At 41.5% G+C, this 23,600-nt stretch overlaps 1 protein-coding gene across 1 annotated transcript in view; it reads right to left on the bottom strand.

Annotated features, from left to right (window-relative positions):
• The window catches only part of prkdc (protein kinase, DNA-activated, catalytic subunit), a 29,735-nt gene that overhangs the window by 3,515 nt on the left and 2,620 nt on the right, over window positions 1–23,600 (bottom strand). The window contains exons 9-76 of the mRNA XM_067251231.1: window positions 23,423–23,453; window positions 23,140–23,297; window positions 22,918–23,064; window positions 22,460–22,624; window positions 22,019–22,187; window positions 21,746–21,795; window positions 21,359–21,487; window positions 20,809–20,958; window positions 20,394–20,506; window positions 20,068–20,227; window positions 19,874–19,960; window positions 19,629–19,748; window positions 19,254–19,413; window positions 18,973–19,079; window positions 18,764–18,854; window positions 18,351–18,514; window positions 18,020–18,169; window positions 17,686–17,793; window positions 17,357–17,583; window positions 17,103–17,197; window positions 16,919–17,021; window positions 16,649–16,782; window positions 16,198–16,428; window positions 15,783–16,009; window positions 15,412–15,620; window positions 15,120–15,252; window positions 14,746–14,904; window positions 14,211–14,414; window positions 13,858–14,046; window positions 13,667–13,771; window positions 13,321–13,488; window positions 12,973–13,100; window positions 12,651–12,858; window positions 12,159–12,337; window positions 11,786–11,954; window positions 11,511–11,576; window positions 11,352–11,415; window positions 10,990–11,138; window positions 10,602–10,736; window positions 10,253–10,372; window positions 9,892–10,035; window positions 9,594–9,745; window positions 9,270–9,401; window positions 8,998–9,106; window positions 8,525–8,652; window positions 8,206–8,355; window positions 7,884–8,057; window positions 7,431–7,529; window positions 6,916–7,126; window positions 6,427–6,601; window positions 6,034–6,237; window positions 5,749–5,864; window positions 5,519–5,650; window positions 5,076–5,255; window positions 4,637–4,845; window positions 4,416–4,554; window positions 4,097–4,285; window positions 3,596–3,820; window positions 3,194–3,302; window positions 2,999–3,101; window positions 2,728–2,878; window positions 2,460–2,634; window positions 2,095–2,288; window positions 1,821–2,001; window positions 1,456–1,616; window positions 1,135–1,346; window positions 793–880; window positions 367–510 (exon numbers count right to left, since the gene is read on the bottom strand). Coding sequence (XP_067107332.1) covers window positions 367–510; window positions 793–880; window positions 1,135–1,346; window positions 1,456–1,616; window positions 1,821–2,001; window positions 2,095–2,288; window positions 2,460–2,634; window positions 2,728–2,878; window positions 2,999–3,101; window positions 3,194–3,302; window positions 3,596–3,820; window positions 4,097–4,285; window positions 4,416–4,554; window positions 4,637–4,845; window positions 5,076–5,255; window positions 5,519–5,650; window positions 5,749–5,864; window positions 6,034–6,237; window positions 6,427–6,601; window positions 6,916–7,126; window positions 7,431–7,529; window positions 7,884–8,057; window positions 8,206–8,355; window positions 8,525–8,652; window positions 8,998–9,106; window positions 9,270–9,401; window positions 9,594–9,745; window positions 9,892–10,035; window positions 10,253–10,372; window positions 10,602–10,736; window positions 10,990–11,138; window positions 11,352–11,415; window positions 11,511–11,576; window positions 11,786–11,954; window positions 12,159–12,337; window positions 12,651–12,858; window positions 12,973–13,100; window positions 13,321–13,488; window positions 13,667–13,771; window positions 13,858–14,046; window positions 14,211–14,414; window positions 14,746–14,904; window positions 15,120–15,252; window positions 15,412–15,620; window positions 15,783–16,009; window positions 16,198–16,428; window positions 16,649–16,782; window positions 16,919–17,021; window positions 17,103–17,197; window positions 17,357–17,583; window positions 17,686–17,793; window positions 18,020–18,169; window positions 18,351–18,514; window positions 18,764–18,854; window positions 18,973–19,079; window positions 19,254–19,413; window positions 19,629–19,748; window positions 19,874–19,960; window positions 20,068–20,227; window positions 20,394–20,506; window positions 20,809–20,958; window positions 21,359–21,487; window positions 21,746–21,795; window positions 22,019–22,187; window positions 22,460–22,624; window positions 22,918–23,064; window positions 23,140–23,297; window positions 23,423–23,453 — 10,047 coding nt within the window. The remainder of the gene's footprint in view (window positions 1–366; window positions 511–792; window positions 881–1,134; window positions 1,347–1,455; window positions 1,617–1,820; window positions 2,002–2,094; window positions 2,289–2,459; window positions 2,635–2,727; window positions 2,879–2,998; window positions 3,102–3,193; window positions 3,303–3,595; window positions 3,821–4,096; window positions 4,286–4,415; window positions 4,555–4,636; window positions 4,846–5,075; window positions 5,256–5,518; window positions 5,651–5,748; window positions 5,865–6,033; window positions 6,238–6,426; window positions 6,602–6,915; window positions 7,127–7,430; window positions 7,530–7,883; window positions 8,058–8,205; window positions 8,356–8,524; window positions 8,653–8,997; window positions 9,107–9,269; window positions 9,402–9,593; window positions 9,746–9,891; window positions 10,036–10,252; window positions 10,373–10,601; window positions 10,737–10,989; window positions 11,139–11,351; window positions 11,416–11,510; window positions 11,577–11,785; window positions 11,955–12,158; window positions 12,338–12,650; window positions 12,859–12,972; window positions 13,101–13,320; window positions 13,489–13,666; window positions 13,772–13,857; window positions 14,047–14,210; window positions 14,415–14,745; window positions 14,905–15,119; window positions 15,253–15,411; window positions 15,621–15,782; window positions 16,010–16,197; window positions 16,429–16,648; window positions 16,783–16,918; window positions 17,022–17,102; window positions 17,198–17,356; window positions 17,584–17,685; window positions 17,794–18,019; window positions 18,170–18,350; window positions 18,515–18,763; window positions 18,855–18,972; window positions 19,080–19,253; window positions 19,414–19,628; window positions 19,749–19,873; window positions 19,961–20,067; window positions 20,228–20,393; window positions 20,507–20,808; window positions 20,959–21,358; window positions 21,488–21,745; window positions 21,796–22,018; window positions 22,188–22,459; window positions 22,625–22,917; window positions 23,065–23,139; window positions 23,298–23,422; window positions 23,454–23,600) is intronic.

The following is a 23,600-nucleotide window of genomic DNA, read 5'->3' as shown; positions in this document are numbered from 1 at the left end:
TCTGGATAAGAGCGTCTGCTAAATGACTAAATGTAAATGTAAAAGTACAGCAAGTGTTACGAAAGAATGCTTCTTTGGTATCTTGGTTTAAAATACGTAAAATGTGAGTACTTTTATTTAAAAAAAATAAGATCAATTTAGGCTGAATGAATGTGCCCTGAATGTAGTAAGAATAATCCTTCCAAACCCTTAAAAATATTAAGGTTTCGTAAAGATGAATACTTATCCTATTTTACATATTAAATATGAAGAAAGTAAACAAGTCTTTTTAGTTCTGTGTGTGTCTGTGTACGGTGTTTTAGAAAAACTAAACAAAATACATCACTAAGAGTAAGAACGTACTGAGGAAGTACTGAGGATGCCAACCTGAATGAATTTCCTGCGGAATGCTCCAACTCCTTGTGCCTTCTGATCTCCAAGAGCAGAGCGCTGTTCATCATAAAGCCGCTTCATCATCCTCTGATCGAAGCTCGGTTTCTCCAACTCGTTTTTCACACCATCCCACCAATCCTATTCCAGTCCAAAAACAAACCACGTTTTGAACATCTGCTATTACCTTAGAAAACTAATTGCCATAACCATGATGTCACTGCACATATTGCTAAAATGTCACCAGTACCTATCTATGGTTACTACAACTGAAGCATCATAACCTACCTTAAATTATTTTTGTCAATTAACTTTTCTTTTTTTTTTTACAATAAAAGCTGTGGTAATGTGATTACTGTCAGTAATATTCGTGACACTAAACAAATACGCAAAGCTCAAGTATAAAAATAATGCTGGTTGTACCTTAAAAAGCAGTTCAGGGTTGGTCAGCTGTTGCAGGGCATCAACAAAGTTCTGCACTGCTCCTCCATCATCCAAGACAGATTTGATCCTGGCCAACAGACAAGCACCATTCCAAACAGTTTTTACAGTCACACAAAGAAATAATCAATAGCTATAATATGCCTAGTTTCAACATTTCTCTAATGCTACACTAAACTCAAGGACTTATCAAATGTTATTGGAAACAGTAGAGACTGGACCCAAACAATCATAGAGTAGGAATTTTAAACTTAGGAGTGGTAATTATAACAAATGTGGATGGTTGGGTTAATCTTTTCAGAGCTGTCCATGGAAAGGGACTACCTGTCGACAAACTCCCGGTGATTGTGTCCAGTAACAGATTCCTCAAACACGTAGCTCTCACTGCTGATAATGTAGGCGTAAATGAGTGCTTGAGGGAAGCACTCTGCGATCTGACCAATGACGCTCTGCACCGCCACAGCCTCTGGTTTGTCCAAGAGGGCCAACATCTGACTGATCCAGCTGATCAGCTGCCAGCAAGGTACATCCACCATCTACAAACAAATGAACAGTAAAGTAACCTCCATATATTTGTGTTAGATCTTTAATCAGTGTAGTCCAAGAGAAAAAGATCTAAGAATCTTTAGTTTCTGTTTCAAAAACCTCTTTGGCCATAAGGTCCAGTGTTTCTGTTGGATAGAGCTCAATGATCTGCAGGAGACGAGGGAACTTGAGACGAGCCTCCTCAGAGTTCATCTTCAGGGCTTTGAGTCCACTTTCAACCACATGCACAGGCAAGGACAGCAGCTCAGGAAATTCACTTACTGCAACACAAAAATCAAAATGTTTGGATAACCTTAGCAAGTCTCGCTGATAACTCAACTTTGTTTGCAACTGTTTTTTTTGTTTTTTGTTTTTTTTACTGATCTCCAGTATTTCTATCACAAAATCAGAACTATAATAATACAATATGAGTACTTATAAGTGGACTGCTACATATAAATTGCGTCATTTTCAGCAACACTCACTTTCATCGCTTTGTTCCTCTTTACGCAGTTGTTTGTCACAGAAGTTGGCCAGAGCCATGTATGCTCCTGCAATGCCGTCTGTGTCCACACAGTCCTGAGAGTACGACTGCAGCTCCTGGTTTGCCACCTTCACAGCTTCACAGAACCACTTCAACGCAGACTGCTCCAACCCCACAATTATCTGCAAGGTTAAACACGAACAGTGTTTCAGTAAATTACTGTTATTTGATTATAATCAGGAGGTAAGTAAGTTTGGAAGTTCTTATTCCAATACCTTGGGATGATTGGTGATTTCGGGGGACCCAGCAAGTTGCGTGAGTCGTTCTAGCTTCTCTCTGTCAATAGTTTCCAGGACAGATGAGCTCTTGCTTACAGCAGAGGCCAGGATGTGGTAGGAAGTTCCCAGCAGCACAATTTGGTCTCTTAACACTTTGGGAGAAGCAGCTTGAAAATCTGCCTTTAGGTCGTCTACAGGAAGATGAGAACAGAAATCAATTACTTGATGGTATAACCATGGTAAAATAACGGTGTAAACTTGAGAAAATTATGTAATCTCTAGAATGCAGTCTGCAGCCAGACTAGACACTTATGTGAGATTAACATTTGGCCAGGGAAGGCAGTAAGAAGAGTTCTGCTTACCTAGTAGTGGAATAGTCTTGAGTGTGGTGCTGATCTGCTCCAGCGGGCCCTGGGTCAGGCTGCGTTTGTGGCTGAAACGGGTGAAGCTGTGGACCCAACGCATGAGCCAGCTTCTCTGCGTCTTGGCTTCCCTGTGGAGCTCCTTCAGCAGCTTGGTGGCCACAGGGAAGTTACTCTGTAATAACAACCAGTCAATAGTTTCAGTTAAGAACAAGGGGTTCCACATTCAGCATTTATCATCACAATCTTTTTCTTCTGGATTTTTCACCTGTTTCCATGCACTGTCAGCCATGCAAATCTTCATGGTGAACTTGCAGTCCTGCACCAGTTGGTTGAGGTTATCATCTCCTGTTGGCTCATCCACTTCCATTCTCTCTGTGCCATTCAGTTTCTCGCATATCTTATCCAAGAAAAAACACCTACAACAAATGACGTAATTTTAAGTCAATAATGTACTAATTCCCTTAATTTACTTCCCCACCTCATGCCCATTAAATAGAAACCGAAATAGAACCCAAGAATATATTTCTATATCTGACCGAGATGTTATGACATCATCCCATACGTTGATTGGATCCATTTTGACATCAGGATATCGGTCAGTCCATAACTTGATGAGGTTCTTCAGGGAGTTTATTGAAACTGAGAGATACATTAAAATATGTCATTCATCATTCCATGTCATGCCTGGAAATGGCTAGAGTTCTTAAAACTGAGAAGACAGGATCACTCACCGTCTCCAGTGATGAACTGAAGGAAATCCTGGACCTCGATCAGGGCTTGAACTGACTGAAGAATAGTCAGCCGACTTTGGTTCAAAAGGGTATCAACACTGGAGTAATCCTTAATGAGACAGAAAATGTATATGCTTCACCAACATGTACCATTTAAATGATACGGTGATAGCCAAAAAACCTAGTACAGTTAGATTAACAACACTAGATAAATAACAATATGCCAATAACAAACCAGGCCTAATCCAGTATGTAGTTAAATAAAATCATAGATCATTTCAATAAGACTAGTGCATTTGTACAGATGATAATGTCACTATAATCAATGATTTTTTTTTAAAGGGGCACAATCTGACAGGAACAAGATAAATAAGCATCGTTTCCATTGCCTCACGCACTGACCTGCATGAAGATCTGCATACAGTTGTTGGCATAGTACTTGGCCCGGTCATAATCTTCCTGCAGGATGTAGAGTAGACTGAGCTCCTGGCTGTACTGGCTCTCCAGGAGGTTCTTGCGCTCTTGAACCTTCATGCTGCTGTCCACAAAACTGAGGAGATCCTGGTTCCTCTCCCCTAACTGGAGTTGTTTCAGCATGCTGCGCATCATATATTTCAAGTATGTTTCCTGTCAAACACACAAGTATCTTATGAAATATGTCATTTTTGCAGTTCACATTTACCTGGTTAACAATATATTCTTTACTTGTACTTTGGTGCACAACGATAGCATTTTCCAGCACTATGATACAACTACATTTTGTGGCCTCTACCGCACTCTGAAGCATGGACATCATCTCCTCTTGATGATAAACAAGCCCAATTTCATCATAACACCTTAACACAAAGGAAATTAACATCAATAAGTTAAAAAAAAGGATGGAGGCAGCATAGAGGCGAGTACCTGAAAGAAGGAATCATTCCACATATTCTCCAGGTTAACTGGGGAGTTCTCGTCGATGTTGACGGTGGAGCAGTAGTGCAGAGACTTCCACTCTCCCAAGTGGTTGTAGGCTTCCAAAGCAGCAGTCTCCCAGAAGTCTTTTTCCGAGTCAGTAGGATCAGCACCATCCCAATCCTCGGTGTTGAGAGCCTGCCATATTGGGTGACAAAATATTACACTGAAAAGAACCACACGTGGGGAAGTATACATACACAATGTTGTGTATTTTTCAAGTCATTTAGAATATGCATAGGATTGATCATTCTAATCAATAACCTACCTCATTGTAGAGTGTCACTGCCTCCGCATAGTCACTCCTTGCTTCTGCCTGCACAGCTGTGGAAGTGATAGGCTTTGTTCCAATTTTTCCACCAAAGATACCCCTTACAACGTCATAGTCCCCCAAAGACCTATAGAGCCTGGGGGAAAAACACAGTACATTGATTGATATCCTTAGGTGGTTAGAATCAGACAATCAAATGATTTAATGTTATTTAGTACTTTGCAAGATGGATCCATTTTTCAGTGTCGGGGGGGATCTGTTTGTGTCCGCGTGGCCGCTTGGTAGGGGGCTCCTGGGAGCTGCAGCCCTGCAGCAAGACTTTCTCCAGAAGCAAGATGCCTGATGGCTGCTGGAGGCTGGCAATGCAGCTGAAGCTGATGACTGCAGGAATAATCTGAAGCAACTCTGTGTGCTGGTAGCACATATCCTGAAAACAAACATGATGTTTCAACTTGATGGTGTGATATTGTATGAAAATACAAATAATAATAATTCTGTATTCACTTAGCAGAGGCTTTTATCCAATACAACATAAAGGGGGTAAATTTGAACCTTGAACCTTTTGATCCAACCTTTTGAACCAAATTCTCTAGCACTGACCAATACCCTTATCCATACAGTCTTTAAATACTTTAGATGAAATTAGTTAAGGCAAACCTGAACACATGCAACAAAAGGGGGAAAGAAGCCTATGCTCTTGCTCAGGAACTTGTTCAGATCTGTCTGGAGCTTGTCATAGATCCTCTTCTTCTCAGCAGTAGATCTGTGGTCTTCCATCTCCCGTAGGACACCAGCAAACAGAGAACTGAACAATTGTTTGGCAAGAGTGGGATCTCTCTAAGGAACCATGGGAAAGAAGAGAAACCCAGACAGGGTCATATTCTGTTAGATGGTGAATCTGCACCAGCCTGAGGGTGTTGGTGGTATTTATTTTAAGTAAATCTCCAAACATAAAAAGGACAGTTTTTACTTCGTCATCGTGAGGTTGTGTGTGTAGATTTGAGGACTAAATATACTTAATTCCCTATTGAGTAAGACTGTACTGTAATTTAACAACTAAAAAGTACTGGATTCATTGTATATACAAACAGGCAGACTACCTGAGCCAGAGCTTGAAGAGGGGCGATGAGGCTGCTATGCTGGATCTGGATATCCGGCAAGTCTCCAACTCTGTAGCTGCGATACAGAGTCACCTGGGACTCCCTTTTTAACCTCTCTTCAGCCATGCTGTCCTACACACAGGTGTGGAAACATTATTTATTTTTTACAAATATTACTTTACATATTTTGGATTTCGGATCTGAGAGGGGCAGCACTACAAAATCAATACCTGCTTTTGCTTCTGTAGACGGATTTCTTTCCTTGCAAATTGTAAACTGACTTTTTCCTGGTCCTTGAGGAACCTGCGCCTTAGTCTCAGTATGTCAGCACGTCGCTCACTCTCAGCTGTTTGAAAAAAAAAAAAAAAAATACAGTCAATTCTGTAAGAGATTGGTTAAGTCCCAGCTGCAACTCTGTATAGAACTTCACTCTAGGGAAAGACGTTCTTAAGAAGCAGTAGTTCATGTGATAACTCCAGAGCAAGTAATTCCAACTGACAAGAAAAGTGACTGGCCTTTACTGCGACTGTTGCCCTCGTCTGAGGGCACGCTGAGGTGCTTGGTGCCGAAGCCTTCGCCGGTTTGCCTCCAAGCTGCTGAATGTCTTTCAGTCTTCTTTCCAAATCCCAACAAAGAAGAGGATGTGTCAGACGACTGTGTGTAGTCTCCTAGAGTGTCCACACTGTTGCCCGTCAACCAGTTAAATGCTGTTCGACGACCTAAAATTCCCAGAAACACACCACAAAACAAAAGCAATAGAAACAATAACGACTTTCGGGCCAAGTGTTTGATTATGTTTGATTTTGGCCAATCAATTTTCATTTCGGTGCATCCCTGATCAGATGCATCACAAACTGTGTCGTATGTTCATAACTAAATAAGAGTTCATAGCTAGAGCGATGCTGTACCTGAAGTCTGAGTTTGACTGAACTCCAGGGAGGCCTGTGTGGCTCTGAGCTGGCCACCCAGTGTGCCGCCCTGCTGAATCCCCAAGCTCTCCTGGCCCTGGGTAGCTTGGGTATCCACAAACATAGGGGTCATTACAGTGCTCCTGAACCGCCAGTTGGAATCTATCACGTAGTCCTGATAAAATACAAAAATAACGGGAGAAAAACAGTGCAGAGAGAGTACAGTTACACACTATTCAGTTCAGTTGTATTTAAAATGGTATTGTAGTTATTGTACCAGGACTGGAGATAGAGGTGCTCGGTAGCACGAGTCACCTTGTTTACACAAATCATTAAAAGGCGTTGCTTCGATGAAAGCCCCTTGATAAACTCGTCATATGGTATTTGCAGTAGTGTTGTGTTTTGATGGTAACAATCTAGTTGGTACAGTATCTGACTGAAACGGTTTATATGAAAATATATATTTCTGTGCATGTGTTTTGTACTTACCTGAAATTTGCATTCGGACAAGGGGTACTCAAACATGTTGCGTGTGAAGTCTGGACTCTGGCTGGTCATCTCGAGCATCAAGTTGGTTGCCAGGCTTAAGAAGCAGCGCTCGATACGGCTGGAGTACAGGGACTCGAGCAGCACCAGCATGCGCTCCAGGGTGACAGTGGGCAAGCGCTTCTCGTGACACCAGAAATTGCGCACATACAGTCTGTAGAGAGTTTGGGGCAAACAGATGTTCATTAGACATTTCTTTTTCTTTTTCCGTTAAGATTTAATTACAATGCTATATTTCAAAAATATGTGTCTGGTAAAGGCAATAAAAATAACATTATTACACTACCCACACATTCTTGATGGAATAATGTTTTCCTGATTGTGATACATACAGTAGATACAATTTTCTAAACTGTCAGCACTAAGACATTTTGAGTCTTGAACCAACTTCTAGATATGGTTAAATTATGATTATAATTCATTTTGAAATGCTAAGACTGTTAGATATCAATACTTACTGAAGGCCTTGATTTTCATCAATAAGTCCCTGAAGGAGGATTTCCTTCGCGGTGTTAAGAACCTCTACTGAGGTGCTGTCAGACATACTCTCTGCATCACTGCAAACACATTTTCCCAAAATTATTTCGAGCCACAATTTGAATTAGTAGTAATATTGCCCAGGGAAATAGTTATGTAATATGTTATTGTAGTAATATCTTCATCACCAGTGCTGCTGATAAACTGACTAAACGGGTATTGGTTTTGTTCTACGTTTTATTTCGTGCATTATCAACTGGTAACCCTCCTTCCCTGAGCCCTCGAAGGCACCAGGAGATAAGACCACAACTAGACACTCACACCAACGCTAAGGAAATGTAAAACAAAGTCGTTTTACTTTTGTTTTACAAATATATATTTTTCTTCTTCATGTTTTTCATAAGGCTGAGAGTGGATGAATGATCGAGCCCAACCTGTAGTTATCCTGGATCCACATGAGGATATCGTACATTCTCTCTCGGCAGGCTGGGGAGGGATGGGAGATAAAAGAGGTGACTCCTCCCAGGAACTCCTGAAGCTCTTGTGGCTTCAGCAGGGCCAGGATCTTGTGCAGGATGTCTAGACACACTCTCTGCCTAGCCTCATCCCTGGAAGAAAAAAAGTTTCCAACCAAATTAGTTGTTTTCACAATTCCAGATATAATTGACAGCTCCTATCTCACTAATATTGGGAGGGTGGAACACAGAGGAGGAAAGGTCTCCAAAGATACATGGAAAGATCATAGAAATATGATACCTTTGTTCCATGATCTGAGTGAAGCCCTTGGTCTTCAGCTGACGGTAGATGTCAGGGATGACCTCTGCTCGGCTCGATATGCACTCCAGACAGTGAGTCTTCAAAGCACCGTGAAGCTTCGGCAGCAGGAAAAACACTGAGTTTACAAACCTGGTAATACAAAAACACAATCACATACAAACATGTAAGTAGTCTACTCCTCAGCTTACATGTTCTTTGGCCATAACCACTTAATAGTTGCCAATCAAGATTTCCTAGTATAGTATGGTAAATGATGTAATAAGATAGGAAAGGAATTAAAACAAATGTAAACTGTTACCGGTCAATGAATGGAGGGAAGTGCTTTGAGACTTTGCTCAAGCAAATAATGAATTTGTCCTCCATCTCTTTTCTCTTCAGATCATCTAACTTGCTAGCAGTGAGCTCCAGCAATGATGCATGAGGGAGCTGAAAGAAAAATTATTAAGGGACTATGTAAATGGAGGTTTACAAACCTCTAATGTTACCTGAATGAGGAGTCTAAAATCCCCAGTTGTTTCAGAATCAGTTGTACTTAAATCTTACATTTAATTAGTACAGTTACATTTTTTAAACTATTTTGAGTTTCCCAGTAGGTTGAATTACTTGTTTAAAATAAAGTATTAACACCGGCAACACAAATGTATACCATCAACTTATTCTATTATTTACTCATAATTGTGTTTTTTTTTCTTCTGTATTGTATCTAAAAGTGTTCCTTATGTGTAACAGCATTTACTCAATGGACATGATCATAATTTAAATGTCACGTACATCCTTGTCAGACAGGTTCTTCAGTGTTAGGCCGATAATCTCAGCAGAGGCACAATAAATTTCCTTATACCTCGTGAAGGAAATATTGTTGCTAAGAGACTGGATGTACCTGAAAATACATGTCAACAATGTCCAACCTTAAACATCCAACCACCCCACACACCAAATTATTTCAGTTTTCAAAGTCGTCAGTGCAAAAGACAATTATCAAAACCTTCATCAAAGCTAAATATATTGTCATTTTTAACCAAGAGAGACACACAACTGTTTACCTGTCATACTCTATTCCACATGTTGGATCATAAGCAGGGAGGCTGTTGGCAAGAATGATCCCCAGGAGCTGCAGCCCCACAGAGTTGTCCTTACTGTTTGGGTCCATGCCACGGAAGCGTTCAAAAATAATGCTGGAAAACCAAATATATCATGTATAAAATTAGCCTGTTTTTTTTTTTTTTTTACCTTACTAGTATATTGGTATTTTAAAGTGTCTGGTTTCCCTCCAATGTTTTATTTATTAGGTCAAAAGTGAACAAATATACTTAGTTTACATATACACAAATTAAATTGCCATACCCCGTGGCCTCAAATGTCCTTACTTGTAGGGTACATTCAAGCAGTCTTTCCAGCACTCCACCACTATGCGAATTATCTCCAGGTTGTTCCTGAAGACAGGCTTCTTGGTGTGGAAGCAGTTTTTCATAAGGAACTCAAGTAAACGATTGGCCAGTACTTCATCTCTTGTGTTACCCTGGGAGAAGGAAGAACATCATCTATGATCCGAATGTTTCTTTTATTTGATCTTTCTGCATCCTTATCACCCCCCAAACTCCATTCCAAGTAATATAACATGACAGTAGATTGAAGTAGATTTCGGATGTTAAAATACTAGAGAACCTTGGGACTGGTTATGCTGATCCAGGAGAGGACAGTGACCACTATATCCACCACCATGAAGTGGATACCTTCGCCTCCATTATTACCAGACACTACAAGTTGTAATAGTGGCCCCAACCAAAAGCTGGCATATGGACGGAAAACCTAAAAAATAAATAATAAACACACAATAAACAACAGCAAAGAGACACGTTTCAAGCAGGATTATTCAAAATGATTGACACATTTGGTGAGCAATGATGTATGGACTACAGGATGGAGTACATGCATAAAAGGATGGATGATGCACTGTATGGATAAAACATGGATGATGCTTGGACGGAGGGATAGACAGTGTAGAGGGAAGGATCGATGCATTCACCTCTTCCGCGTTGATGATGAGCTTTGAAATGAAAAGTTGAATGTTAAGTGGTGTTGCTGGGTTCCCCAACTTCCCATGCAGAAATTTCATCCAGGGTGGGAGTTCACTGGGAACACTTCCCTACCGAACAAGAGATAATGTGACGTCAGTGCAGGGAAAACATCAACCTTTGTGCTTTACTCATTGCATGTTTCAATAGGAATCATATATGGTAAACATTCTGCAATACTATGGTTTGACTTAATGTTACCACTGTCAGTAACAAATCATAAATGGTCATGCTCCTGTACATTCTGTTCTTTCCATTTGATTGTTTCAGTACATGTCACTTCCACCCTGTGCCACTCACCTGCTCTACTTTGGGGGTGATGTTGTTCCTCTGCATGTGGCCCAGCAGTGCCGTCATGGTGGCCATGCACTCGTGCTGGTTCAACTCATCCATTTCCAGATCCACAGCCACATCTTCTACTGTGTCGGTTGCTTCCTTTAGACAGACAGACACTTTTTTGATCACTTGATTGATGAGTGGAAATTGCACAGTCGATACCTTCCTGTATTTATCCCATCGATTCAGATGATCAAATGTTCTACATATTTTGTGTTCAACAGACTGAACTGTGTGAAGGTCCTGCAAATTGTCCAAAAGGGTCCCTCCATATCTACATAATCAACATTCTCGAGAAGAGTAACAAGACGTTTCAAGGTCCTCAATTGTTTAGGACATCAGCCTTACTGACCCTTTTTCTACTCGTCCGCTTTTGCCCCACAGCACTCTGGGAACTGTAGGAGAAACTCTGGACTCCAGTTGAGAAGTCAAACTGACTCATCTCCTCACTCAGGCTACTGTCAGCCATGTAGGACTGGGAGGATAGGTAGACTGGGTCTTCTGGATTGAACACAAAGTACAAAAATGCAGAGTAGGGTGGGCTACTGACCAGGCATGAGCAGGGGAACAATATAAATTCTGATGGCTTGAACTATAATCCACAACATTAATTAGAAGGAAGGTAATAACGGCATGGTCAATGCTTAGAGACCATGTCAATCTCTTCAAATGGTAATTGCAACAGGTGGCTGGTTTGATCTACAATAAGCTTACCTCTGTTTTCTTCACTCACTTCCTTCCGAACCATTATGTATTTCTTCTTTCTCTCAAGAGGCACCTACAGAAACCAAAGAAAGGACTAGTTCTGAGTGACCAATTAAAATAATTTCATTGGAGGTAATAATACAGTACATTGTTTTTAAATAAACATACCTCAACTTCAATTGGGAATCTGTATGTCCTTTCAGTATTGATGATATTCTCAAAAATAAACTGATTCTGGAAAAGAGTTAATAGGAGTAAATGCATGGTAGTTGTCTTCTTTTACAGTTACGTATACTGTCTGCACATTTTGAAACTCTCACATTCAGGGAGCACTATGGAATTGTAGTCTTGCTATTGAATTCATACAATTGAAACGAAAGCCCTATAATTGCTTCCGCAAATACTCGTCTTATTGTGTATTGAATTCAGACTTTGATATTTACTTTCTCAGGCTTTTCTGTGAAGAGGAAGCCTTGGTAGAATTTGGTCTCGTTGAAACTGCAGCTGATTACTGCCGTGGCACAGTTATATGCAGCACAATGGTACAGCCTCCTCTGCTCCAGAAGTTGGCTTTCTCCTGTCATGTTTTCAGTGAAGGCTTCAAAACAGGACCTGAAGGAAATTAATATTTAATTGAACCATTTATCCACCGTGTCTACTCAAGTCTCTCATGTTGAGTTGCTGCTGCCATATGTCCCTCTATTTTTTAAGCAAAGTTGTGACTCGAAAAACTGCAAAATAAATAATAATATAGTCAACTGTTTCAACTTCTTGTCCGAACACAATCTGTTCTGCTCTAGGGATGAGTTGACCTACTTGATGAGTGCTTTTGACAGCTCATTGCCCTCTGTATTGCCTGTGCCACAGAAGGCCTGGTTGATCTGGGAGTTCTTAGAATAGAGCTGCTCTTTGGGAAGCCTCGAGTACAGCAGCTCCATTAGCTTGTAGCAGCCATTCTTCTTCATCAACTGGGCTTCAAACACCACCTCACTGGACTGGAGAAGGACACACAAGGGGAAAACGTGGCTCTTTAAATAAACATACCATAATAGTTCCTTTAAGGTACATTTACATTTTTGCCCCTTTAGCAGATGCAAGCGGACTCCTCAGTTATCACTAGAGAGCCATCCCTAAGAGGGTGCATCACAAGCCACCGTACACGATCATACACTAAACATGCACACACGTGGACATACATTTGGCCAAGTACCAGGAACCATGATCCATGGTAACTAAGTCAAGCCGTGCTGATCTGCCCTTGTAATCCATCCATGCAAAGCATGAGGCCTGACCAGCTCAGTGTCTAACCTTAGTGAAGCGCAAGTGTAAAGAGCCCATGATGGTCGAGATGTTAGCGACGAAGAAGTCATCCAGGGCCTTTGGCTCACAGTGAGAGGTCAGAGGCAGCAGGACCCTCTCCAGCATGGCCTGCACCATAGACGGTACTGGAACATCCCCCTTATCGAAGGTTCTGTACACAGCACACAGGAGCAGCACCTGCCGCTCAGGGTTGGACCTGGTCACATCGGAACACACGTAAAAGAGTAAAAACACAACAATGTGACTAAAAATGCGCAATGCAACACTGTGTAGCTCCATGTGTGAATGTTGAGAGTTGTGGGACACTGACTGTCTGGCTATCTTCTGGAAACAGGTTTGGAAAAGGTCCTCCATGATGTGTATTGTGTCCCGACACAGAACTTCAGCCAGCAGTTTCAACAGCAGCGGACTTTGAGAGAGTTCCAAGGCATCCAGAAACTGAACACAAGACGCTCCATCAGCAAAAATGCTCACGTCTATAAACGGTTAACCAAACTATGGCCAAAGGAGTTCCCCTTTCCCATTTGCATGAGCGAATTTAACAGTCATGAGTAATATGAATATGTTAAAAGGTAAAGAGAGGGATTAATCTGGGGAAACGATAAAACCTTTAGAAAGCCAAAGCTTAGCATCAATTGTTCAAAGACTTTCCCTCTACCTTGCGAATACATTCCATGTAGTTGTTGCGCTGCAGTGATCCCCTGGAGAACTCATCTGACTGCATGGGGAAGTGAGAGGCCACCAGGGCCTCCAGAGCCCTCTGCAGCTCTGCCAGAGGCTCCTCAGGCAGTGTGGTAAAGAAGGGGAGTATGATGAGGGCCTGACTCTGCAGACAGGCAACACAAACCACAGACATGCCAAATATGATATGATTTCTTTTTGTATCCACGTAGTTATGCGGAACGCTTTGAGTGTTGTCTGGGTCTATGCATTGCTGATATTTACGTTCTGAAGCTTTTCATTCACCACCTATGTATTTAGGTATGTTGATGAAGATGTCTTACTTTGAGATTCAAAGGGAGGGTCATGTCTACTATGAGTGTGGTGAAAGTGGTGAAGACCACACGAAAAGCCTTATGGTCTGTGTTCGAACACACGGATGAATCGATCTGAGAGGAGAAAAAAAAAGATTAAAACAACAACATTTACAGTAAATGGAAAAGCTACTAAACAGCTGAGTGGTGTTAATCTGCACCTGCAGAAGCTTGGAGAGGAGAACGAGAGTGGCAGTCTTGCTCTCGGGAGTGGAGGCGCTCGTACCCCACCAGGGGTGCAGACAGTCCCACCTCTGCAGCACCAGCTCAACCAGCCTGCTTCCGTGGTTCTTCCTCACCACACGCTCCCGGAAACTGTGGTCCAGCATGCCATTCAACAGCACACTCACCTGCCAGACACAAACACAACACCAAACCATGTGAGAAAGAATGAAAAAATGCTATTTGGCTGACAAAGTATATGATATCGTACACCTGGTACCTGTATCATGTACTTGCATACAACCAAATCATTTCTTAGAAGTTAAATAATAAAGGAGGGTGTCTCCGGTACCATGCTGGGGTTGTGGGTGGCAGCCTTCATTAGCGTCGGCACGGTGTTGTCGATGTTACTCAGCAGCTCCGAGTTGACAGTCATCTGAAAGAGGCTGTAGAAGTACTCTCCGTGGGAGAAGCTGAGGAAGTTGCGATTGTGGCCTTCCGACAGTGGCACAGATAGCATGATCGTGTTTAACAACAAGTCCACCACCTGGTCACTCTGCAACCAAAAACAAAAAAGCATTTGGCATCTGATTGACATGAAACAGACAAAAATTAAACAAACACTTTCATTTTTTTAAACATGTTCAGTCCATCTTTACATTTACATTACATTTAGCAGACGCTCTTATCCAGAGCGACTTACAGTAAGTACAGGGACATTCTCCCCGAGGCAAGTAGGGTGAAGTGCCTTGCCCAAGGACACAACGTCATTTGGCACGGCCGGGAATCGAACTGGCAACCTTCAGATTACTAGCCCGATTCCCTCACCGCTCAGCCACCTGACTCCCATCTAAAATACTTTTTCCATTTACACAGAGAGTACAAACCTGCCCACCGAGGGAGAAGGCCAGCTGCAGGAGTCCATCTGCTAACCGCCTACTCCTCACGTCCATGGAGGGCAGAGCCCTCTTCTCCTCCCCGGGAGCGATGCCTCTGTACACGGCCATGAGGAGTCGGGACCCAAGGCTCTTAGCGTAACTCTGGTCCTTCATTGGACCGCACCACAAAAGGTGATTACATTACAGTAGCTGACATCAATTCAGGCAGGGGAAATGACATGGCTTCAGTGTGGCCTGCTTCCACTCATAACTTTAGTCATTTAGCATAGTCATAACACACTCGTATATACATTCAGATCAGATTTGTTATTCGTTTTTTAAGACAAAAGAACAAGACAAGCAGAGAGTTTAAGTTGGACTACCTGGCTTTGCAGAATAGAACTTATGAAGCCAGCTTTATGGATCTGCTTACAGGCAGACAGCAACATCTCCACCTCGGCATGGCTGGTGTGGGAATTAGGATCATACAGGTCCACACTGCACAGCTTCTCCAAACTAGCCAACACACACAGAACATACAGTCAACAAATTATATAGAGCCAATTCAATTTAAACCAGTTCATATTCTCCAAAAAGAAAGTACTTTAGTTGTGATTACCCTCTGCCTTTGCTCTAATAATCACATTATCTTAAATCTAGGATGACAATAAATACCTTTGGTTGGATATTTTCTTAGAGATGCTGTCCTCCAGGTTGGTGCGGGAGGTAGTGGCTACCCCAGCCTTCAGCAGAAGCACACACACCTCAGGCAAGCGCGTCATCACCTCCAAGTCAGCCATGTTAAACCCCACTGAGGAGGGTTGGCACACACACAAGGCTGCCAGCTCAAAGAAGCTGGGATTCAAAATGTCCTTCTCCAGCACCTAGAGTCAGAAAGCAGCAAGCTGTGGTGGTCTGATCTGAAAACTGAGGACTTCAGATGAAATTCAGAATCCTATTCAGAAAGTATCCTATTTAGACACATTGTAAACAGGACAAAATAAATACATAAAATGTCAAAAAAACTCTACACATGTCTTCCGTACCTTCCAAAAGTTCTGCTGACATTTGGTCAACACCATTGTAGCAAACTCAAACAGTCGTACAATAATGGTGCATTTGCTGTAGTTGTACTGGTCTGTCTCACTCAGACTGAAAAAGGAGGTTTTCTGTCCAACTGTGAAACAGCTCTCTGCTGTTTCCAGTCCCTGTGTGGCCAGCGTAGACAAGAACCAGCCCACAGCCTTCAGAAAGCTCGACTTTTCACTAGAACCTTGGAACAGAGAGATCAAACACATCGCTTTTTTCAGTAAATAATCCAAGCCGATCTTATGATGAAAGAGATTCATCGCAAACTAGGTTCATCTTAAGAACAACGTAAGACAACAAATTACATGCGGTTATTAAACAAATTCAGTACATTGAATCAGAAGTAGATGTAGTTTGGCAGTTTGAACTCACCTAGTATCTGATGCGGCTTGACGATGTGTAACCCAATGAAAGTGTTGTAGCAGTCCAGTGCAGCCAGCAGCAGATCCATCCATTGCAGAGTGGCCCTCACACTGAAGGGGCCAGAGAGGTCCCTAAGTGTGGGATGAACTAAGAGGCCCCCACCCTCAAACCTGGCCACGAGAAATCCATCATCCTGCTTCATCAACACGCCCTCCAGCCACTGAGATGGAGACTTCTTACCTGAAATTAAAACACATCGACACACACTTAGTTCCGTGCACCTGCAGGCGACTGGTTTCCGAGGTGTCAAAAAGCCTAATACCCCGTCTAAAGCAGGAACATGGAATTAGGGAAGTGAGAATACTACAGCTCGATTGTACATGTCAACACATCTCTCCTCTTTAAGGAAAGACGTATGCAAACGCACATTCAAGACAACATTTCACAGAGGACCTCTCACCTGGTAGTAACGGCACAAATTCATAAAAGAGCTCCATGCACTTGTGACGGCACTCAGTCTGGGGCCGACCACACTGCTCAAGCAGCCACATGACCACGTCACCCAGACACACTGGCTCATCCTTGGGAAATCCTCTTGTTGGAGGGAAAGATAATACAATTTATTATACTTGCTGAAATACTTGAACAAAATTGCCATTTCCTTGAATATTGTTCAAACCATTTAAATAAAAATTAAGCAAGAAAATGGGAAACATCCAGAGGAACTAACCGAGGAATGCGTCTCTTGGCATTGCGCTGGTTAAGGCTGTCAGCCTTGCCTTTTATAATTCTCTTGAGGTGGTCAATGGAAGACCCACACTGCTGCAAGGTCCCTGGAGAGATAGAGGAGTATGAAACACCACATAACAACAGTACATTTAACATCAGTGTGAACTATGAGGCCATCTTGTTACCCAATGATTTCTCATCTGCATGGGCCAGTGTCATGCTTTCCACAAATATGACCAGGGTTTCAAAGACAAACTGCTCCACCAAGGCGGTTTCCTCTCTGTAAAGACAAGACAATGTTTATTACCAGCTCTCTCCATAGTTTAACATTTCAAACAGATTTGTCTCTGATATACAAATGTCCCACCACATTACATATTTTCTGTAGATCACATTTTACAGATAGTGAAGAACGGTTAACTGTACAACAAGACCCGACCTGAACTGTCTGTAGATGTTATTGAATGCCAAGGCTGCACCAAGTCTTTTGAAACCATTCGGATGTAAGGCGAGACTGTAGATGCGTTTGAAGACAGACTTGATGTTGGTTGGACTCTTTTCCTGCTGCTTGGGTGATGTCTGTTTTATGGACCATTTGACGAACTCTTGAATGCAGCGACCGCAAAAGTCTCTGAGAGTACTGTCTACTGAGTCGATCAGTCCATCCTGAACCAATAAATATCCATATTAGTGCCCTAATACAGACCAGATGGTTTAAGACAAATTGTTGCAAAATGTCAAAAGCCAAATATAAAATGGAACATTTACCAGAATGGCTTCTAAAACAGCTACTGTGTCCTGACTTTCAAACTTCTTGTTGCTGGTGAACCAGTGGATGAGTTGCATCACCAGTGGTTCAAAGAGCTGTCTTGTTACCTGAAAACATGCGAAGGCAGAGAAGTTCACGTTAAAGTGCCTATCGATGCAGCAGCAGTCTACCAGTCATCTGAGAAGTAGCTGCCAAGAAAACGTTTTACCATCTCCCCTTGCAGTGCATCGTAGCACATCGAGGTATCAAAATTCATTAGATTGTTGGCTAAAACAACATGATTTATACCCCTAGTTAACATCAAGCCAAACTTGCTCCATAGTCATTACTGACCTGATCCACATCACAGGCTAGACGGAGAAGCACTGGGAAAATCCTCTTGTGTAGGTGGTACATAGGCGGTGAGTTCTCTCCCTCCACTATCTGAGAGCCCTTCCCTATCATGTAGATCACCACGCTGTGAAGCAGCTCACAGGCTGCCACCTGTGCACATACAAACACAACAGCATAAGTGTGCAGTGGATTCAGGGTTTCGCATTTAAGGATGGGTTCCAAATCAGTTGGTACAATTTGCTAATTTCCCCCTACATCAAAAACATGCATTCTTTATTGTTGCACCCCAAATATTGCTGTGTAATATAAGTGTTTTTGTATTTGGACATACTTTGGTTTGCCTGTCACTTGTAGACAAGGCCAGTTCAGCGATGCGTGGCAGGAAAGGGTCAAGGTAGATAACTGGCTTCATATCAGTGAAAGGCACAGCAAAGCTTAGCCTCTGCTGACTGTCCCAGGCCACAAACTTCTTCATCGTCTCTTCGGCTGAAGTTGCTGGATAAAAATGAATTATATAAAGAAATGTAAGCAAAATGTAGCTAATATATACACTATTAAAAACACACAATATCTTTTACTTCAGAAGCACTTTTTTGGTATGAAATTGAACAGATTTGCTCCATCTGACTAAGCGGTAAAGGAAGTCCTACTGTAGCTTCACTTTTCTCACATTTTATGAGTGTTTAATGCATAAGATGCATTTAGATGAATACATGTAATATAAAATACAACATAACTACACACCTGTGACCAGATTCCTGTTGTGCTGTCCTCCAAGGTGTCCCAGAAGACGCACAACTCTGCGCCTAACCATCGCAAGAGGAGCATCTTCCTCCTGACACACACACACACGTCAAAGGCCTAATTATTCGATTCTATATTTTCCTCCTTACACAGATAGCACACACACACACACCAGTACTGCTTCATTCAATTTTGGGGAGCAGCTTTACCATGGTAAGATTCTTGGACATCTTCAGCAGCCTCGTCATCATGATTCCATAGCCTTTTTCTTTTCCAGTTGAGATAGACATACTCTCCAAGACTTGTTCATCATTATCTACGGTAACAAAAAAAAATATTTAGTCAATAGTTTACAGTATGTTTAAATACTTCTTCCTTTATCTGATACAAAGCTGTATCAAGTCATTTTTGCAGATTGAAATTAAAGGATTACTAACTTCTTAATAGGATTATTAAGTACAGATATGACAATAAGATCAGGTAAAAGGACCATTTGTGTCAGCAGTCTTCAGGTATCCATCCAAGTGGGGCAGGATGTCCTTGTAGAAGGGCTGCATGGTGTCTGCTGGGATGTGTCTGGACCACACCTCCAAAGCGTCCAGGGCTGCATCTGCCAGAGGGGTGTGGCTCAGACCAAGCTTCAGAGCGACCTACAGGTTCAAAGATGGATTACATTAGCATTACTTACAGTACAATATTTAGGTCCCCTAAATGGTCCCCAATAGCTGTTAATGTACACCCAATACCCCATCATAATTTGAAAATGATTCTGAAAGGTTTTGTAAATAACATAAAAAGTATATCTTATTATACTTTATATCTACTTTCCTAAGGAATTTAGGCTTAACACACTCCAGCTACACACCTGTAGTGCAGGGACATACACCTTTATGTCAAGAGCAACAATGTCATAATGAAGTGAAAGGACAAACGTCAAGCTCGATGCCAGCAGCTCATCTTTGTACTGTTTCATTCTTACAGACACCTGAGGAGACAATTATAAAGTTACAAACTTGATGTGCAATATGATGGTGTATACAGCAACACAGACACTCTAAAAGGAATGAGATTTAAAGGTTGCATTTAAAGCAGCTGCCAATTGTATCCTACCTCTTTTCCAAACTTTGAGAAAAGGGCAAAACTGGCACATTTCAAAGGGTCTATCTCGACGGACTTCAATCTTTTGGGACCAACTCCCTATAAGAATAAGGAAAATACAGCAGACCAGTGAAGATCTACTATTTCAGGTAGACAAAACAAGGCCAGAGATTCAAGGCAATATGACACTTCAAAGACATTCTTACCTGGAAATACTGGATTTTTTTGGCCACTATCATGGAGACAGAGAGAAGCTTGTAAAAGCCACTCACAAAAGGAGATCTTATGGACTGGAGGATGAGTTCATGGCTCAATGGGTACACCCACTGCTCAAAATACTCCATGTGCTTATTCAGCAGCAATTCACTGCAATAACAGAATCATGGCTTAAATCATGAAAGGTAGGACCAGTCAGTATGAGAACCAATCAGAGCTGACCATATGAAGATTATCAACTATAAAGATGATCAACATTATGGGCTTGGACACTGACAAGGGAACGCAATGTGGTTGATTAACAGTCCAGCGGTACCTGCAGAAGTCCACCAGATTGATGAAGGCAGTAAAGTCCTTGGGTTTGTTAGGTAGAAGGTGAGCTGAGGGGTCAGAAGAGGGCAAGGCCAAACCACTGATATCCTCCTGACTCTGGGAAACAGGCAAAGAGCTAGACTTAAAAGCATGTAGGGTGACACTTTTTAATAATTACACAAAATCTACATTTATAAATAGTTGTTTGTTCATTTACTTCAAAATATTTATTTAATAATGACAAATCAGTGGTTTGTAAGAAACTGTTAATAGTTTTTTAAATGTTTCTTGATAGAATTTAAGAGAGATTCTTTTAAATTCAAGTATTTACATACAATGTATAAAGCAAATGTAAATAACTACCAAACTGAATCTTGAATGAAGTACACCTTGTACACTTTCAGTTCTGTGTCCTGTACCTCATCGTCTACATTGACTTTCTGCAAAGAGAGGTCCAGCTTCTCTACGATCTTCAGGATGGATTTGACCAGCTCATCATACAGGAGGCGGCTCAAAGACTTCAGTGCACTGTTCTGGATATCAAACGATCCATCTAGAAACCCAGAGTCCTAAAGCAAAACATGATCACATCATATAACAATTAAATGTAGTAAAAACATCAGAATACTAGGAAAAGACAGTCTTTATATTTTACAGAATTTAACAATGTGCATTTCCTTAGCCCCTTTTTCTAATATAGCTCGAATTTATAGAATTTAAATAAAAGGTCAACAAAGTCACCAGGAGAACAACACTATGGTGAGGGTTGAGGTGACACATGATAAGCTCTCAATTATTTAATGAGGTCTGTTTCCCTGATTTATACAAATTTGACATCAAGCAGACATAATTTATTATTAAATGAACTAATGGTTAAATGACAGCAGACGCTCTGAGACGCAGAGCGTCTGCTAAATGACTAAATGTAGTTGCAACAAAGTATGGTACCAAACAGGCACCAGGACATACCTTCAACCGATCGCAGTCCAACAGACCCCTGAAAAGGTCAAGGTAGTCTGAACAAGAGGGAACTTTCCATCTCCCGGTGTGGGCATCAGAAGATGAACTGTTGCTACTCCTAGTCTGAAGATTTCCCTCCTACAAAACAAAGGTGCTCATTGTCCAAAGTTCATTGACCAGCAATTGAAATCTGCCAACTACTACTTTTTAAAAAGTATCATGAAGTATAATCACATTTTGACCTATGTAATAATGCAATTTGATAAATTCAATGGCATAATAAAGCACTGAAAGTTTAAGAATCATTTTAAGTTGATAGTTAAAAAATCACCAAAAACGTTAAAGTTTTAAAACCTGCTTCAACTTCAATAGATTTTGTTCAAAACATCAGCTCACCTCCGGAAGATGGACTGGCTTTGAACAGACACGGATCAAGCCCTGGTGCACTGAGAGAAAAATTACCTTACACATTTTGAAAAAAGGCTTTCATGGATATACTATGCAGACCCCAAACATAGCCTAATTTTTCTTATTTCAAACAAACAAATTACAATCATATTGAATTAAACACACATTCAAGAGCCACTTGTTCACAAAGCAGATGTGGACATCCAATCAGCAGATGTGGACGTCCAATCAGCAGATGTGGACGTCCAATCAGACGCTCACCCACTGAACTGATGAAACTCCAGAGCACGGGACCCTTGGATGCCATGGCAACAAACACCTTGAGGACGGCGCGGCAGCATGTGGGCTGCATCCTGGGGCTGTACTGAGGGAAGCTGTCTATCTGAACCACCATGAGGCGTTCCAGCACGGGCGTGTACACCTCTGGGACCTGCTCACACACACGTGGTATCATAATAACATCCCATTTTATATGCGAGGACAGACTGGGAGAACGCTTTAGTTAAAACAAATAAGGAAACGAACAGCAAGTTACTGTTCCCGACCAATTTGTTAGATAAGTGAGTCCAACATTTTCACTTTCAATAGACTAAAATATTTTTAATTCACTCCTTCAAAATGAAAAGAGAAAGATATTTTTCCATCGTTATGATATGAAACCTCACCCGAGGCTACTAAAAATCAGCCAGAATGTTACAATACCTTTTCCAGATGAATGAGAACACTGGCAATAGAATCCAGGAAGCTGGGCAACTGGTAAACATTCTCATCCTCCCTGTCAGTCTCTGTGAGGTACATCTGTTTGCACCGCTGAATCAGCTCCACATACATCAAGTCCACGTCTTGAGGACAAACAACTTTACATGGCTGCAAAGGCAACAATAATGCATACCTCAATTCCAATGTGTACATCTAATTCTAAAGCACAACATTAAACTTGGGTATACAAACACGTTATTAAAAAAATGCCCACCTGACTACTATATCCTTAAAATAAGTTATCTGAGACAAGGTAACAAATTGGAGAAAGCGATTTTCGTCATTAAGAATCTGTGTTGGAAATGGTCTTAATCTAAATTGGACTGGACTGTGGCTGTAGCCATGCAACTACAGTTGTCAGTTCAGTCAAAAAAGGATTAGGAGGCAAAACAAACACATACAGCAGCAAAGAAACCATATCCTCGGATAGCGATGGAGAGCTCCTTGTGTGAGGAATCCATTGTCTTGATTATGGAACAGAATTTCTGCATGAAGAACTTCAGCTTGCTTTTATGTTGTTCCACATTCTCTGCCACCAAGCTTGCAACCTGAAAATAATTAATCCAGAAGTCACACAAACTGAACATTGGGTGCAATTAGAAAACAACAATAACCATGCCAACCTGTTTCAGGAAGGATTCCAAGGCATAGTAACTGGTCTTCTTAATTTCTGCGTTGAGGTGTCCACACAGCTTGGACATGACTTCAAACAAAGCTTTATAATGCTCCATGAAGCTGCTACTTAGCTGACTAGCATGCTTGGAAAACAGCTTGAGCCCAGCTGTGAGAAAAGACAAAAACAGCTAACAAGTGAACACACATTCATGAACCTCAAGGAGGCAATTCAGGGGTCAGTGGAGAAACATGGCTGCTTTGCTCAAACCCTGACATGATGATGAATCTTACCTATGGTGACAGCATAACGTGTCATTTCCATCTACAAGAGAAACACAATAAAGTGAAATGGATGAGCTGATTGACAGAAATAACTTTCAAAATAAAGAACCAGTAACATTTGAATTTTAAGTCTGTAAAGATATTACTGTTACAGTTTGGTGAACAAGAATACAGTTTGTGATGCAGA

The sequence above is a fragment of the Osmerus mordax genome, chromosome 15 (genome assembly GCF_038355195.1).
Source record: "Osmerus mordax isolate fOsmMor3 chromosome 15, fOsmMor3.pri, whole genome shotgun sequence".
Lineage (NCBI taxonomy): Eukaryota > Metazoa > Chordata > Actinopteri > Osmeriformes > Osmeridae > Osmerus > Osmerus mordax.
The sequence above is the reverse complement of the archived record's forward strand: the minus strand, read 5'-3'. Positions and strand labels throughout refer to the sequence as shown.